This window comes from Ovis canadensis, chromosome X, assembly GCF_042477335.2.
Source record: "Ovis canadensis isolate MfBH-ARS-UI-01 breed Bighorn chromosome X, ARS-UI_OviCan_v2, whole genome shotgun sequence".
Lineage (NCBI taxonomy): Eukaryota > Metazoa > Chordata > Mammalia > Artiodactyla > Bovidae > Ovis > Ovis canadensis.
In genome coordinates, this window is record NC_091727.1 from 128,841,363 (window position 1) to 128,860,452 (window position 19,090).

Consider the following 19,090-nt stretch of genomic DNA (forward strand, 5'->3'; position numbering starts at 1 on the left):
TTATTTGGAGAAAATGTTACCTGATTATTAGTTTCTTATGCTGCTCTTACAAATTACCACAAACTTAGTGGGCTAAAAAATAATACAATCTTACATACAGTTCTGGAAGTCTCGGTGGGAGAGCTGTGTTACTTTCTGGAGGGTTGAGATTTCATTTATTTTCTTTCTCCAGCTTCGAGAGTGACCAGCATCCCTCTGCTCATGGCTCTCTTCAATCTTCAGTCAGTGACAGCTGAATGAGTTTTTCTAACATTGCATCACTCTGACACCGATTCTTCTGCCTCCCTCTCCCACATTTACAGGACCCTTGTGATTATACTGGGTCTACTCAGAGCAACCAGAAAAATTACCCTAGTTTAAAACCAGTTGACCAGCAGCTTTAACTTCACCTGTAATCTTAATTTCACTTACTTTTATAACCTAACATATTCACAGGTTCTGGGGATGAGTTACGGACATCTTTGGCTTCCTGGTGGCTCAGATGGTAAAGAATCCACGTGCAATGTGGGAGACCTGGGTTCGATCCCTGGGCTGGAAAGATCCCCTGGAGGAGAGCATGGCAACCCACTCCAGTACTCTTGCCTGAAAAATCCCTGTGGACAGAGGAGCCTGGTGGTATACAGTCCAAGGGGTTGCAAAGAGTTGGACACAACTGAGTGACTAAGCACAATTAGGCGGTGGATATTAATCTCCCTGTCATACTCTGCTTTAAAACAAGCTTAATAATCTACTCTTTTCACAACAGATGCATCTTTAAGGAAATTAAAGTAAATCTAAATCTATTTTAAAACTAGAAGATTGATTGCTCAATGAATCGTTTTATGTCTTCCCAGTGAAGGCAGAAATAAGACAAGGATGCCTTAATACTATATTGGTCATACTAAGCAACATGGCTAAATAAAAGAAATTAGAGGTATAAAAATTGGGGAAAATGAGGCAAAATGAATTATTTGTAAATAATATGTTTATATGCATGGGAAATCCAAGTTAATTAAATGAAAAATTATTACAGTCAATAAAATAATTCAGTAAGGTAGCTGTATATAAAAATAATATGAAGAAATCAATAGCTTTCTTATATACCAAAAACTACCTGTTAGAAAACATAATGGAAGAAAATATGCAATTTATAATAGCAGAAAAAGATAAAATATTTAGCATCAAACTGAATAAGATGTATAAGATTTGTAAGACAAGGTGACTAATGTTTATGTGGAAAAATAAGTAAGCAATTAACACTGAGAAAAATTCTGAAGAATAAAAAGCCAAATGAGGGGACACTAGCAGTGTCAGATAAAATATAACAGGTCAATCATTAAAATAGTTTGGTTCTCATATCTGAATAAGCAGACCACTGGAAGAGTATGAGAAGTCCAGGAACAGGTCCATATAATTATGTGAATTTGGTATATAATGAAAATGCATTACAAATCAGAGCAGAAAATTATATTGGGGCACACTTGTGAGGACATCTAGAAAATAAAGTAGAATTTATATCACAAAGCATACCAGGGTGAATTAGAAATGATATAAAATTTACATGAAAAAGTGAAACTATTAATATACTGGAATAAAACATGTGAGAATTATTTTATAATCCTACAGTGGGGAAGGTGTTTCCTATTCAAAACCCAAAGCCATAAAAGACCTTCGATAAACACAGAGGCACATAAATATACACATACACAGATAAAGGGCAATCTCCCTGAAATAGAAATAGCTCACTGAAATATGAAAACACCAACAATCCAGTAGAAAAGTGGGCAAATTATATAAACACACAGTTCACAGAAATGAAAAGATGCTCAATTTTCATAAGAAAATAACATGAGTACTCATTACGAATGTATAGACCTCAGTGGCTAATGGACACAGTGGAAAGGAGGTATTTTTCACTGTATACCTTTTATGTTAATTTACTTTGAACAAAATGAATACATTATCTATGGAAAATCAATTGTTTTTAAGAATAAAGAAATACTTAGGAAATTTTTTTTTTAGTTTTTTTATTTTTTAAATTTTAAAATCTTTAATTCTTACATGCGTTCCCAAACATGATACACTCCTATATATATTTGTTATTAATATATATATATATATATTTGTTTTCTGGACTTTTACTTTAATATACAAATGTATATAGATTAAAGAATAATCCTACAAAATTTTTAACTTGGTATGTACATTAATATATACACGTGTCCAAACATCCAATCACATAAAAAGTATAAATTCAGCTATATTGGGAAATATGAAGTCATAGTGGAGACTGAAGCACAAAGTGCTTCCAATTTAAAAACCCCAGAGCTTAGAAAGCAGTGAAACCTTCTCATTTTATGGATACAGAAATGGAATCACAGCAAAAGATTGAATTGCTTTCTTAAACTGCACACAACTACACATTTAAAAATTATCATACTGCTGTACAAAAGTCCCAATTAATTGTAAATTATTTCAAAAAAAACCTAATGTAGTTAATTTTATTAAAACTGAAACCACTCAGTGAGCATGGTGTGCAAGAAACTCAGCACCTAATACCAGGTAAACTCAGATACAGCAAATGTAACTTTATTTTTTTATGGTTCAACTTAATTACTAAGGACCCATTTCACTAACATCGCTGAAATTTAATCTCAATTGACTGGACTTCCCACCTCATTTTCACAAGGCTGCGCCTAAGTTATGGAGAGCTTAAGTAGTTTCAAGGTGTTAAGGGGGTGGGACAGTCTAGTACAAACTCGAATTCATCGAGATGTCCTTTGCCAACAGTGTGCGTGGATTAATGCTGAGTTAGTGCCCAATTCTGGGCTTACCTGGTGGCTCTCCTCAGCCTGAAATGTGGGAGACCTGGGTTTGATCCCTGGGTTGGGAAGATCCCCTGGAGAAGGGGATGGCTACCCACTCCAGTATTCTGGCCCGGAGAATTCCACGGACTGTATAGTTCAAGGGGTCACAGAGAGTCGGGCACGACTGAGATTTTCACTCACTGGACTTCCTCGGTGGCTCCAATGGTAAAGAATCCACCTTCAATGAAGGAGACCCCGATTCAATCCTGGGGTCAGGAAGATTCCCCTGGAGCAGGAAATGACACCTCACTCCAGTATTCTTGCCTGGAGAATCCCATGGACAGAGGAGCATGGAGAACTACAATCCATAGGGTCACAAAGAGTTGGACACGACTGAGCAACTGAGTACCTAGTGCTCAATTATACCCACTTGACTCAGATCTTTCTGTTATTTCTGTGTTGCGCTTGGGTGTACAAGAAACATTCTGATGTTTTATACCTCATTAGACTAGGAAATTCTGTCGTATATCCCACCTACTTAAATTTTATGCAGTCATTTGGAGTTTTGCTTTTTCCTCAGTGTAAAAGTTCTCTATTCAGGAAATTTATACAAACCCTGTCTATTCTTGAATCTAACAAAATTCCTTGGTGAACTGCCACCTCCTCAGAGATCATGCACAAACCTATTCCCATAATCTATGCTATGGTATAGCAAACATTAAAAAGTATTATGTATTTAAGTTAATTTTCCCCGTTTACTAAGAAGACCACTTGGTTAAGTATCCATTTGATTCCCTTCATGCTCTAATGGCATGATGTACCACTATTCCATGGAATAAAATTAGGGAGAAAAGGGGGGTTTTAAACCGGTTTTCTTTTCCAGGAAAATGAACAGAACTAGCCCTTGCATCTATCAGTTAATCAGTCTAACTAATACAGATAGTAAAGGAGAATGAGCCAAAAAAGCCATTAAAAAACTTCTCCCAATCTTAAAATTCACTATTACCTCTTCCCATTCCACATCTTAACATGCACATAAGATGTTATCCTTGCTCATGATATAGGAGAGACTGCCCACACAGAAGTCAATGGGGAAAAGTATTACCAACTGACAGGATGGCAGCATCTTTGGATCTTTGAGCATGGGTACAGGAGAGGGAGGGTGTATGTATCTACCCTCTCTTCTTTCTCTCTCATAGAAAAGCCTGCGTGACTTCCTCCTCACCAGATTCATTGATACACTTGTCTCAGATAGCCACCACTCAATTTGACAAACTGGTAGACATGTCACCCATCACCCAACCCTGCAGATAAATGTCTGCTGTGTCCCTGAATACAACAAATGGGTATTTCTCTAAACATGCAAATTCTTAGTACCTCAGATATCCCAACCTTGTTACACTAATGTGTTGCCACAGTTGGACTCTGATGTTACAGAAATAACATACCTCTTCAGATGTCAACTTTCTCCTAAGTTGGGATTAACTGAAAGTGAAAGTGAAGTCGCTCAGTCGTGTCCGACCCTTTGGGACCCTATGGACTGTAGCCTTCCAGGCTCCTCTGTCCATGGGATTTTCCAGGCAATAGTATTAGAGTGGGTTGCCATTTCCTTCTCCAGGGGATCTTCCCAATCCAGGGATTGAACCCGGGTCTCCTGCATTGTAGACAGACTGGGATTTGCCACTGGAGCTATTTTGACATCAATAGCGGTGGCCTTCTCCCCCATACATTCCCCTACCTTATACAAATTTTGCAGTTCCACTCAAGGACTCTACCCGCCAGGAGGGACTTCTGGCTGCTTGACTCCCATGATTATCAATGACTTTTACCCTCCCATCACCATGTGCACCCCACCTTGGGATATTTCTTTTGTAAAAGTCAGGCCTTTGACTTTCTGACCAATGTACATAACGGGGGCATGGACAAGAGACTTCTAAATATTCAAAACAGCCTCTCCCACTGAGTACATCACAGTAAAACAGAGTAAGAGTGGAAATCAAGGTAGATCGTGGTTACTCAGGAGAATAGTCTGCTCATGTTTATGTTCCTGGAAACCTTTCCCACTGTCAGGGCCATTCATTAGGAAAAGTTGTGTGCAACTTGTCCTTGAAAGTGAAGTGAAAGTGAAAGTTGCTCAGTTGTGTCTGACTCTTTGCAACCCCATTGACTATACAGTCCATGGAATTCTTGGCTAGAATACTGGAGTGGGTAACTGTTCCCTTCTCCAGGGGATCTTCCCAATCCAGGGATCAAACCCAGGTCTCCCACATGCTAGCAGATTCTTTACCAGCTGAGCCACCTGGGAAGCACAAGAATACTGGAGTGGGTAGCCTATCCCTTCTCCATGGGATCTTCCTGACCCAGGAATCGAACCGGGGTCTCCTGCATTGCAGGCGGATTCTTTACCAGCTGAGTTACCAGGGAAGCCCCAACTTGTCCTTGACCTCTACTAAAGTCATTAATGATACCACTTCAGCTTTGGAAGCACAACAGACAAGCCTCACCAACCTGGCCTGAGCAGTACTAGATTAACAGCCTAGTCTTCAACTTCCTGCTGGCCAACCAAGGAATGGTCTTGCTATTGCCAGAACTTCATGACGAACCTACACCACTAAAACTGTCAAGGTAGAGCAGTCTATCACTAGACTTAAGAAAAAAGTCTTCTGGCTCTCTAAATTTGATCAGATGGGCTATGGGCCATCTATTCCTGGCTTGGTAACTGTCTGAGCCACCAGGGAAGCCCAGTGGTTGGGGCTGATGGTTAGACTCACTCCTCCAGGCAGGCCTGATCATCCTACTTGGAGTAATTTTGATCATGACCATGATCCACTGTAGCCTCATACTAATTATATTTTGACACAACTCTTCAAAGTCCGACCCATCCAAGTCCATGTTGGAGTGACCTATGTTTCTAATTTGGGTCTTAAAAAATCAAGAGATGAAATTGAGGAGTCTGGCTCCTGGCTAAAGACCTACATGTGATTTTTCAGACCCAACCATAGGCAGTTACAAAGACCTCATGGTAAACCTCATACAGAAAACTGCCCATCCCATGCCAGAAAGCCTCATATCGGAAAGTGGCCCATCCCACACCAGAATTAGTGCACAGACAATGCATGTCAGTCTCTGAAGGGAGTTGTAGTTAAGGTATCAGTCCTCCTGGCTGGTCACGCTCTTATGCACATCTGCATTGAAAGGCCTCTTTATATGGAGCCTTGGTGAAGACATCTTTATTGAGTGCAGGATGGGGACCTTGACTTTTTTGTGTGTGTTCTCTGTACTTTTCCACTCCTAGCTCTTCCCTCTCTCCCTGCATCCATCCAGCCCTCTGGTATACAAAAGACAGCAGTTTTCTCCCTTCAAGCTTCCGGAGCAATGCAACAATTCCCCATGCTGAAGCGTTTGGCCCTCACTGGCACTTTTCCATGAGGAGCGATGGAACAGTGGGGAAACCCACACTTTCTCTGATTTATGTTTTGCTTATACACACTACCACAGTAAGTCACTACAGGCTTGACTGTTACTTTCATTTCGGCTTGTTGTCTTAACCAGCACTCTTGACACCTGGCAGTTCAGCTCTCTCCAGTTCAGCTCCTGACAGGGCTTAATTTTTGTTCAGGATCCCAATAACCACACACCATTAACAGTATCTTCCAAAAGCATTTGAATACAGCAGTAATATTTACACCTTTACAAAAACCAACAATGAAGTATAAATTTTCGGCCATTCTACTGTTTTATTTAAATATTAGTTTCTGGCTGTAATTCAGTAACTTTTTAATTCATCTGACACTTATCCCATATTAAGATGCCTTCATTTCTTTGGTATTACTGACTGGCAACTTAGCACGTACCTTTTGTCCCCGAGGCCCTGGGGGCCCTTCTGGACCTGGAAATCCAGGCAAACCTGGGTGGCCTTCCAAACCGGGAAATCCTCTCTCCCCCTGCAATTGAACGAGAAAGATAAGGTCACTCGTCAATTTTCAAGCAGAAGCATGGATGAGATTCAAAAACATCAAATGACTATCTACAGAAGATTAATTTATTTATGCTAAATTCAGAGTATCTACTAGCATGGAGAAAATTGTATGATATGAGTAGAAAAACATAAACTGCTCTAAATTTGTATCATATTTGGTAATGTAATCTCTTGCTTTCTCATAAAATTTAAAGGCTTATCAGAGATGAAATAAAGTTGAAACATACTGACATGAAGAATTTAACAGGGAAGATGGCAATAAATTCAGGAAGCTCGGTCTGAAGGGGTTACAATGAAATTAGTATGGTACACAGATGAAGAAGGTTAAAAGAACATCAGAGAAGATTTCAGGTTTGTAGTAGAGCATACAGTTGTAGGATTATTAATAATGGAAATTAATTAACTGCTTAGTGACAAGTTAGCTAGAAAAGGGCTTGATAATATCAAGATCTTTATATATTTTTTCTGATTATAAAATTAAATTTAAAAAAAGGAATCCATGTTTGTTCTGGAAAAAAAAATAAGAAAAAACCACCACTAATTATGACTCAAGTCCCAGTTCTGACCACAACACTTATCAACACCAGCACAGGAGGATGCCTACCTACTAGTGAGGATCCACCACATCGAATCAGCATCTATCAACAAAGGTTGCCTAATGTGCAAATCTCTACAACCAGATAGGTGGCGGCTACAGAGCCACCATGTGTACTAACATACCATTAGACATATTAGAGTTAGTTAACTTGCATACAGTCAATCATGCTAAGAGTGTGAACCCCAACATCTCCAGGGGATCCAATCACAGAAAGCAAATTCACCACTATTACATTTAAGAACCCCAAGGGCTCATAGTTGCAACGCATGAGCTTCCAACTGCTTGGCTGCACGCAGTTCCTCTACTTTTCTGAGGCTTGAAGGTTGAGTCTCTGGCCAAAGGCTCTGGACCTTTTTCTGGGAACCACTCTCCCCAGATTCTATCCACACTGACAGCCTAGGCAGCACATGAGAAAGACGAAGCATCTATATCTACAAGTTCAGTTCAGTTCAGTCACTCAGTCGTGTCCGACTCTTTGTGACCCCATGAATCGCAGCACACCAGGCCTCCCTGTCCATCACCATCTCCCGGAGTTCACTCAGACTCACGTCCATCGAGTTCATGATGTCATCCAGCCATCTCATCCTCGCTCGTCCCCTTCTCCTACTGCCCCAAATCCCTCCCAGGATCAGAGTCTTTACCAATGAGTCAACTCTTCCCATGAGGTGGCCAAAGTACTGCAGTTTCAGCTTTAGTATCATTCCTTCCAAAGAAATCCCAGGGTTGATCTCCTTCAGAATGGACTGGTTGGATCTCCTTGAAGTCCAAGGGACTCTCAAGAGTCTTCTCCAACACCACAGTTCAAAAGCATCAATTCTTTGGCGCTCAGCCTTCTTCACAGTCCAAATCTCACATCCATACATGACCACAAGAAAAACCATAGCCTTGACTAGACGGACCTTAGTTGGCAAAGTAATGTCTCTGCTTTTCAATATACTATCTAGGTTGGTCATAACTTTCCTTCCAAGGAGTAAGTGTCTTTGAATTTCATGGCTGCAGTCACCATCTGCAGTGATTTTGGAGCCCAAAAAAATAAAGTCTGACACTGTTTGTGCATCTATTTACCATGAAATGATGGGACCAGATGCCATGATCTTCTTTTTCTGAATGTTGAGTTTTCAGCCAACTTTTTCATTGTCCTCTTTCACTTTCATCAAGAGGCTTTTTAGCTCCTCTTCACTTTCTGCCATAAGGGTGGTGTCATCTGCATATCTGAGGTTACTGATATTTCGCCCGGCAATCTTGATTCCAGCTTGTATTTCTTCCAGTCCAGCCTTTCTCGTAATGTACTCTGATATAAGTTAAATAAGCAGGGTGACAATATACAGCCTTGATGTACTCCTTTTCCCACTTGGAACCAGTCTGTTGTTCCATGTCCAGTTCTAACTGTTGCTTCCTGACCTGCATACAGATTTCTCAAGAGGCAGGTTAGGTGGTCTGGTATTCCCATCTCTTTCAGAATTTTCCACAGTTTATTGTGATCCACACAGTCAAAAGCTTTGGCATAGTCAATAAAGCAGAAATAGATGTTTTTCTGGAACTCTCTTGCTTTTTCCATGATCCAGCAGATGTTGGCAATTTGATCTCTGGTTCCTCTGCCTTTTCTAAAACCAGCTTGAACATCAGGGAGTTCACGGTTCACCTATTGCTGAAGCCTGGCTTGGAGAATTTTGAACATTACTTTACTAGCATGTGAGATGAGTGCAATTGTGTGGTAGTTTGAGCATTCTTTGGCATTGCCTTTCTTTGGAATTGGAATGAAAACTGACCTTTTCCAGTCCTGTGGCCACTGCTGAGTTTTCCAAATTTCCTGGCATATTGAGTGCAGCACTTTCACAGCATCATCTTTCAGGATTTGAAACAGCTCAACTGGAATTCCATCACCTCCACTAGCTTTGTTCATAGTGATGCTTTCTAAGGCCCACTTGACTTCACTTTCCAAGATGTCTGGCTCTAGATGAGTGATCACATCATCATGATTATCTGGGTCGTGAAGATCTTTTTTGTACAGTTCTTCCATGTATTCTTGCCACCTCTTCTTAATATCTTCTGCTTCTGTTAGGATCAGACCATTTCTGTCCTTTATTGAGCCCATCTTTGCATGAAATGTTCCCTTGGTATCTCTAGTTTTCTTGAAGAGATCTCTAGTCTTTCCCATTCTGTTGTTTTCCTCTATTTCTTTGCATTGATCACTGAAGAAGGCTTTCTTATCTCTTCTTGCTATTCTTTGGAACTCTGCATTCAGATGCTTATATCTTTCCTTTTCTCCTTTGCTTTTCGCCTCTCTTCTTTTCACAGCTATTTGTAAGGCCTCCCCAGACATCCATTTTGCTTTTATGCATTTCTTTTCCATGGGGATGGTCTTGATCCCTGTCTCCTGTACAATGTCACAAACCTCATTCCATAGTTCATCAGGCACTCTATCTATCAGATCTAGACCCTTAAATCTATTTCTCACTTCCACTGTATAATCATAAGGGATTTGATTTAGGTCATACCTGAATGGTCTAGTGGTTTTCCCTACTTTCTTCAATTTGAGTTTGAATTTGGTAATAAGGAGTTCATGATCTCAGCCACAGTCAGCTCCCCGTCTTGTTTTTGTTGACTGTATAGAGTTTCTCCATCTTTGGCTGCAATGAATATGATCAGTCTGATTTCGGTGTTGACCGTCTGGTGATGTCCATGTGTAGAGTCTTCTCTTGTGTTGCTGGAAGAGGGTGTTTGCTATGGCCAGTGCATTTTCTTGGCAAAACTCTATTAGTCTTTGCCCTGCTTCATTCTACATTCCAAGGCCAAATTTGCCTGTTACTCCAGGTGTTTCTTGACTTCCTACTTTTCAAGGCAACTGACTAATGGCCCATAAGGGGCATATACCCCCGGTGGTTAAGGGACAACAGACTTTCATTCACAATCCCAGTGGACATGTGTATCTGTGTGTGTGTCTGTGTCTGTGTGTGTGTGTGTGTGTGTGTGAAATACTAAGTTTAGCTTGGATAGCTTAGATAATCTTGTACTGAATACTTTCTTGTTATGTTGAATCATACTATAATAAATATAAGAACTTTGAAAAGGCTACTTCTGGTCAGTTTTCACTTATTACTTCAAAACCAATGAAGCAAATGTTACCCAATTAATGGTAAGTCTCAACATTCCTATAGCATTGACAATAATTATCATTATTGACATATTACTCTATTTTCTATCTTCAATAAATACATCTCTTTGTTGTTTTAATTACTCATAGGGTTGTGAAAATTTAGCATCCAAAGGGCTTAACTGGTGGCTTAGATGGTAAAGAATCTGTCTGCAATGTGGGAGACCCAGGTTTGATCCCTGGGGTGGGAAAATGCCCTGGAGAAGGAAATGGTAACCCACTCTAGTATTCTTGCCTGGAGAAGTCCATGAACAGAAGAGCCTGGTGGGCTAAAGTCCACGGAGTCGTAAAGAGTCAGACATGACTGAGCGACAAACATACATACATACATACATACATGCACACACACACACACACACACACAATCTCAATTCCATTATTTTGAAGAAAACAGAACAAGAAAAGAGAAATAGAAGATTAAAAAATTTTAGACCTGGATTGCCTCAATTCACTACATAGCCCATTTCTAGCAGAGCTGGTAACAGAAATCTAATCAAAAGTGCCAGTCAGAAAGGAAGCTAGAATGAAATAAAATGATCTAGTTGGAGTAGATTTCCATAAGTGGAAAACACAGCTATATTTTAGGATCTCTTCTGGTATTTAGCAGAGAAGGCAATGGCACCCCACTCCAGTACTCTTGCCTGGAAAATCCCATGGGCGGAGGAGCATGGTAGGCTGCAGTCCATGGGGTCACAAAGAGTCAGACACAACTGAGCGACTTCACTTTCACTTTTCACTTTCATGCATTGGAGAAGGAAATGGCAACCCACTCCAGCATTCTTGCCTGGAGAATCCCAAGGATGGGGTAGCCTGGTGGCCTGCCGTCTCTGGGGTCGCACAGAGTTGGACACGACTGAAGCGACTTAGCAGCAGCAGCAGCAGCTGGTATTTAGAGCACATCTCTGCCAAAACTTGAGGCTAATTCTTGAAGTGAATGTGAAGTTGCTCAGTCGTATTCAACTCTTTGCGACCCCATGGACTGTAGACTTCCAGGCTCCTCTGTCCATGGGATTTTCCAGGAAATAGTACTGGACTGGATTGCCATTTCCTTCTCCAGGGGATCTTCCCAACCCAGGGCTCGAACCCGGGTCTCTTGCATTGTAGACAAATCTTTACCATCTGAGCCACCAGGGAAGTTGAGCTATATAGTTTCAGAAGCCAAATGGCTACCTGAGCTATAGATAATAGAGGAATAAACTAGAAACTGAAAGTTCAGTTCAGTTCATTCGCGCAGTCGTGTCCAACTCTTTGCGACCCCATGAATCACAGCACGCCAGGCCTCCCTGTCCATCACCATCTCCCGGAGTTCACTCAGACTCACGTCCATCGAGTCCATGATGCCATCCAGCCATCACATCCTCGGTCATCCCCTTCTCCTCCTGTCCCTAATCCCTCCCAGGATCAGAGTCTTTTCCAATGAGTCAACTCTTCACATGAGGTGGCCAAAATACTGGAGTTTCAGCTTTAGCATCATTCCTTCCAAAGAAATCCCAGGGCTGATCTCCTTCAGAATGGATTGGTTGGATCTCCTTGCAGTCCAAGGGACTCTCAAGAGTCTTCTCCAACACCACAGTTCAAAAGCATCAATTCTTCGGCACTCAGCCTTCTTCACAGTCCAACTCTCACATCCATACATGACCACAGGAAAAACCATAGCCTTGACTAGACGGACCTTAGTCAGCAAAGTAATGTCTCTGCTTTTGAATATACTATCTAGATTGGTCATAACTTTTCTTCCAAAGAGTAAGCGTCTTTTAATTTCATGGCTACAATCACCATCTGCAGTCATTTTGGAGCCCCAAAAAATGAAGTCTGACACTGTTTCCACTGTTTTCCCATCTATTTCCCATCAAGTGATGGGACCGGATGCCATGATCTTCGTTTTCTGAATGTTGAACTTTAAGCCAACATTTTCACTCTCCTCTTTCACTTTCATCAAGAGGCTTTTTAGTTCCTCTTCACTTTCTGCCATAAGGGTGGTGTCATCTGCATATCTGAGGTTATTGATATTTTTCCTGGCAATCTTGATTCCAGCTTGTGTTTCTTCCAGTCCAGTAGAGAGTGCTAAAAAGCTTAACTACACTTGTGTTAATAAGAACCATATACCTATACCAGATTCCTATCCTGAAATCTCCTCACACAACAGTCAAATAATGTTGTAGTCCTATCTACCTGACAGAGCAGTATCATCCCAAGAAAGACAGAACAGCAGCTACTGGAGGAATGTAGCAGAAAATCTGCAATAGCAACCTCCAGTCTTCAAAAGGTAGAAAGTTTCCTGCAGTAGAAACTATAGAAGGCTTCCATGAGGAAAGGGTACAAGAGGGTCCTCTAACCTAATTCCTAATATAGGAAGTAGGGAAGGATGACATTTGTTGCATGCCTACCCTTTCTACTGGTTGTCAGATAATTATTTAATCCTTATAGCTAGCTAGATTTTAGTGTAATTTGCTAATAACACTCACTAACATAGAAAATGATGTGGTGTACCTATTTCTGAAGGTTAAACTTAAGAAAACCTGGTTTGTGCTGCCTGCCCACATTTGGATAAAAAAAAAAATTCTAATTTTTCCTTGTGGAATAATAGTCTTCTCTCTCTGCCTGTCCCTTAAATATTGGTATTACATTGAATGCCCTTTTTGACCCTTTCTCTGGGTTATCTCAAATATTAACATTTTTTCCTAAAAGCTGGGTTCACAGGGCCAAATGTCTTAAACATTTCCTCTTGATGTTTAAGGCACCTAACACTCAACAATAACAATAGGAAATGTGTATTGAAAGCTTTCTATGTGCCAAGGTTCATTCTTAATTCTTTCCATGTTTCATCTTATTTAATCCTCCCAATGACAATATAAGGTAAATACTATTATTATTTCTACTTTACAGATGAAGAATTAAAGCAAAGAGAAGTTGAATAATTTTCTCAAAAGCAAATTTAACATAAACAACATTGAATTCATTATCTTTCAGCCATACTATTTATTTCAGGAAATAACATAATCTAGCTACCTTCACCAGAAAGTTATAATAATCTCAACTCCATTCTCTCCATTTTCCTTTCATCTAACCAATTATGCTATGTTCATCATAGTATTCTTAGGGCCCAACAGAACAAATACACAGCAAATATTCATTCAGTGAATGACCTTCCTTCAGTTCAGTTCAGTTCAGTTGTTCAGTCGTGTCCGACTCTTTGTGACCCCGTGGACTGAGTTCACAAGGCCCCCCTGTCCATCGCCAACTCCTGGAGTTTACTCAAACTCATTTATGGCACATGCTTGCCTCAAAGATTCAGAAAAAAATAAGAGCTAGGATTAGGGAAAATTATATAAAAGATGACTTTCATTTGCAATAAAGCTGGCTTATATACAAGCTAGAATTTAAGAGAAGGGTAATAGACTAATTTCAGTTCAGTTCAGTCACTCAGTTGTGTCCTACTCTTTGTGACTTCATGGACTGCAGCAACCCAGGCCTCCCTGTCCATCACCACCTCCTGGAGTTTACTCAAACTCATGTCCATTGAGTCAGTGATGCCATCCAACCATCTCATCCTCTGTCGTCCCCTTCTCCCACCTTCAATCTTTCCCAGCATCAGTCTTTTCAAATGAGTCAGCTCTTTGCATCAGGTGGCCAAAGTATTGGAGTTTCAGCTTCAACATCAGTCCTTCCAATGAATATTTAGGACTAATTTTCTTTAGGATTGACTGGTTGGATCTCCTTTCTGTCCAAGGGACTCTCAAGAGTTTTCTCCAACACCACAGTTCAAAAGCTTCAATTCTTTGGCGCTCAGCTTTCTTTATAGTCCATCTCTCACATCCATACATGACTACTGGAAAAACCATAGCCTTAACTTTTCAGATCTTTGTTGGCAAAGTAATGTTTCTGCTTTCTAATATGCTATCTAGGTTGGTCATAACTTTTCTCCCAAGGAGTAAGCATCTTTTAATTTTGAAGTAGAAGCTACTTTGTGAGTAAGAGGTACAAATAAAAATTTTACAGGAAGGGCACTTTATAATCACAAGAAGAAAGTTATGTGATCATGGAAATAAAAAAATAAACGCTAAGAATAGTTTCTTGGGGCTTCCCTGGTGGTACAGTGGTTAAGAATCCACCTTGCAATGCATGGGACACCAGATTGAACCCTGGTGCAGGAGGATCCCACATGCCATGAAGCAACTAAGCCTGTGTGCCACAACTACTGAGTTTGCACTCTAGAGCTTGCGAGCTGCAAATACTAAGCCCACAAACCCTAGAGCCCAAAGTCCACAACAAGTGAAGGCACCACAATGAGAAAGTCCCATACTGCAACTAGAGAGTAGCCGTCACTCACTGCAATTAAAGTCTGAGTGCAAAAATGAAGACCCAGCACAGACAAATGTGAAAATAAATACAAAATTTAAAAAAAAAAAAACCAGTTTCTCAAAACAGGTACACAATTAACACGAAAAATACTGGATTTCTGAGGATAGGAAAAGTAAAAATTAGGACAAACTGTCACAATGACAATTACAATTAAAATTATTTGAAGATTATACTACTATAAAAAGTAAAAATTATATAAACCTATGGGCAAAGCAATACCCTTAACAGACAAATGGAAACAATGACTTAATTAGGTAATGTAATTATAATGGTTTTATAATTATATAAATTATGGGCAACTGTGTCTTCTTTTGTGTATTTTCTATTGTCTTTGTAATTACATAGCACAAAGAAATATTTGAAGTGATTAGAACAAGAATATGGATCTTTAGGAACTGTCAAAATGGAAATAATCTATATATATAATATATAGATATATATATAAATAATATATATAATTAACTTATATTTAATTTAAAAAATAAGTTTAATACAGAAGCATGTACATTCTGCCAAAGGAATGCGTTCAAGTACATAAATTTCACTTAAAGTACACAATTTGAAAATTTTTGTCATATATGTGACAACCAAAATAATGAACATATCTATCACTCATAAAGATTTCCTTGTCTTTTCAACAAATGGTGCTAGAAAAACTGGACGTTCCCTGAAAAAAAAAATTCTATACACACACCTTACACCTTCATAAAAATAACTCAAAATAGATCAGAGACTTAAATGCAAAACATAAAACTCCTAGAAAATAACATGGGAGAAAACCTAGATGACCTAGGATGTGGTGGTGACATTTTAGATGCCACAACAAGGGCACAATCCACAAAAGAAATAATTGATAAGCTGGACTTCAAGAAAATGAAAAACTTCTGCTCTGCAAGAAACAATGTCAAGAGAATGAGAAGACAAATCACAGACTGGGACAAAACATTTTCAAAAGATATATCTGATAAAGGACTGTTATCCAAAGTAGACAAAGAACTCTTAAAAACTCAACAATAAGAAAACAACCGATTTAAAAATGGGTCAAAGACTCTATGGGGCTCCCCTGGTGGCTCAGACTGTAAAGAATCACCCTGCAGTATAGGACACCCGGGATTGATCCCCTGGAAAAGGGAATGGCTACCCACTCCAGTATTCTTGCCTGGAGAATTCCATGGTCAGAGGAGCCTGGAGGGTTACAGTCCATGGGATCGGAAAGAGACACAACTAAGAGACAGAAACTCACTCACAAAAACTTTAACAAATACCTCACTGAAAAAGATATACAGATGGCAAGTAAGCATATGAAAAAATGCCCCACATCATATGTCATCAGGGAAATAGAAATTAGAAAATAGCAATGAGATCCCTTTACACAACCCATTAAAACGGCCAAAATCCAAGGTATTGACAATACCAAATGCTGACAAGGATGTGAAGCAACAGGAACTCTCATTCATTACTGGTGGAACGCAAAATGGTGCAGCCACTTTGGAAGACACTTTGGCAGTTTCTTACAGAACTAAACATACTTTTATCATATGATCTAGCAATCGTGTTCCTTGATATTTACCCACAGGAGCTGAAAATTTATGTCCACACAAAAATCTGCATGTGAATGTTTATAGCAGTTTTATTCATAATTGCCAAACCTGGAAGCAACCAAGATGTTTTTCAGTAGGTGAACAGATAAAATGTGGTGCATTCAGACAAATAAATATTATGAATATCAGTCCAGAAAGAAACAAGCTATCACATCATGAAAAGACATGAAGGAAATTTAAATGCATATCACTAATTGAAAGGAGCTAATCTGAAAAGGCTGCATACCATGTAATTCTAACTATATGACATTCTGGGAAAGGTAAAAGTATACCAACAGTAAAAATATCAGTGGTTTCCAGTGGGTACAGGTTGGAGAGATCAATAGAGGGAGCAGAGTTCTTCTTTAGGTCAGCGAAAATACTCTGTATGATAATTTAATATGGATGCCTGTCATTATACATTTTTCCAAACACACAGAATGTATAATACCAAGAGTAAATGCTAAGGTAAAATTTAAATTTTGGGTTATAATGACATAACAATGTAGGTTCATCAACTGTAACAAATGTACCACTATGGTATAGCTGGGGAGGCTATGCATGTGTGGGGGCAGGGCACATACGGGAAATTTGTATCTCCTTCTATTTTTCTATGAACCTAAAACCGCACAAAAAAATAAAGTCTTTTAAAAATAACAATATTAAATGAAATATTATAAATATTAAAAATTTCCTTGTTCCCCTTTATGTCTTCCTCCTGCCTCTACTCATAACCCCAGGCAATAACTGATTTGCCTTCCATCACCAGGGATTAATTTTCATTTTTCAAAGTTTTTTATTAATGGAATTATACAGAATATACATTTTGTCTAACTTTTTACTCAGCATAATTACTTTGTGATTTAGAAGTGTGTCGGTAGTTCATTCCTTTCTATTGCTGAGTAGTAGAGTAGTATTCCATTGTGTGTATATATATATATATCACCCTTGAACAACATGAGGGTCAGGAGTGCCAACCCCTGTGTGGTTAAAAATCTGAGTATAATTTTACAGCTGGTGCTCCAAATCTTCAGTTCTTTAACTACAGATTCTAATCAACTACAGACTGCATACTACTATAGTATGTATTTATTGAAATAAATCTGAATATAAGTAGACCCATGAAGTTAAAATCCATGTTGTTCAAGGATCAGCTCTACTACAATTTGCTAAGATTCATTCACCTGTTAAAAGGCAGTTGATTCCTGTTTCTGGCTATTACAAATAGAGCTACCATGACATCATGTACAAGGATGGTATAGACACATGCTTTCATTTCTCATGAGTAAATGCCTAGGAACAGAGGGGGTCATATGACAGGTTTATGTTAACCTGTTTAAGAAACTGCCAAACTATTTTCCAAAGTATTTGCATCATTCTAGATCTCTACCAGCAATCTGTGATAATTTCAGTTGCTCCACACCTTTATCTGTATTTGGTATGGTTATGTTCTAATATTTACACATTCTTATATATTTATAGTAGTATCTCCTCATAGTTTTATTATACATTTCCCTAATTATTAATGTTGAGTAACTTTTCATGTGGTTACTTGCCATCGTCTATATGATGCCATCATCTATTCTTTTGGGAAGTGTCTTCAAATCTTTAGCCATCTTGTTTTTAATTTAATTTTACTTGGGGATATTTATTATTTAGTTTTGAGATTTCTTTATATATTTTGGTTTCAAGATTCTTATCAGATAGGTAATTTATTAATATTTTTTCCTAGACTGTGGACTGTCTTTTCATTCTCTTAGTATTTTCAGAAAAGAATACATTCTTGGGGTTCCCTGGTGGCTTAGTGGTAAAGAATCCACCTGCCAATGCAGGACAGACAGGTTCAATCCCTGATCCAGAAAGATCCCACAACTTGCAGTGCAACTAAGCTCATGTCCCACAACTATTGAGTCTGTGCTCTAGAGCCTGGGAACCCAACTAGAGTCTGTGCACCCTAGAGCCCATGCTCTGCACCAAGAAAAGCCACTGCAATGAGAAGCCCATGCATCACAACTGGAGTGTAGACCCTGCTCACCACAACTAGAGAAAGCCTGGGCACCAATAAAGACCCAGCACAGCCAAAAATAAATAAATAAACTTATTTTTTTGAAAAAGATACGTTTATGTGTTCTAATTAATACAATACTGTAAAGTAATTAACCTCCAATTAAAATAAATAAATTTATATTAAAAAATAAAGAAATCTTTTAAAAGATACGTTCTTTATTTTGATGAAATACAATTTACCAGTCTTTCTTTTACAGATCATGTTTTTGTTGTCATATCTAAGAAATATCTACCTAATCCAAAGTCACAAGGATTTTTTCCTATGTTTTCTTCTGAAAGATTTGTAGACTTACATTTTATAGATTAAGGCTTTATATTTAGGTCTATGATCCATTTTGAGTTAATTTTTGCATACAGTGCAAGCAGTGAGTCAAAGTTCATTTTTGTGAATATGCATATCCAGTTCTTCCAGTACTCTTTGTTGTAAAGACCATCTTTTCTCCACTGAATTGTTTTTGCACTTTCGTCAGTAAATCAATTCATCATGCACCTATGGGTCTAGCAATGGACTCTATTGTGTTCCATTCATCTATATGTCTATCTTTTTTTTTTTTTTTTGCTATC

General features: G+C 38.9%; 1 protein-coding gene across 2 annotated transcripts in view; it reads right to left on the reverse strand.

The window, feature by feature from the left end:
- COL4A5 (collagen type IV alpha 5 chain) overlaps nucleotides 1–19,090 on the reverse strand; it is a 251,533-nt gene that overhangs the window by 112,626 nt on the left and 119,817 nt on the right. For both annotated transcript variants that reach the window (XM_070292139.1, XM_070292138.1), the window contains exon 3: nucleotides 6,641–6,730. In XM_070292139.1, the coding sequence (XP_070148240.1) occupies nucleotides 6,641–6,730 (90 nt within the window). The remainder of the gene's footprint in view (nucleotides 1–6,640; nucleotides 6,731–19,090) is intronic.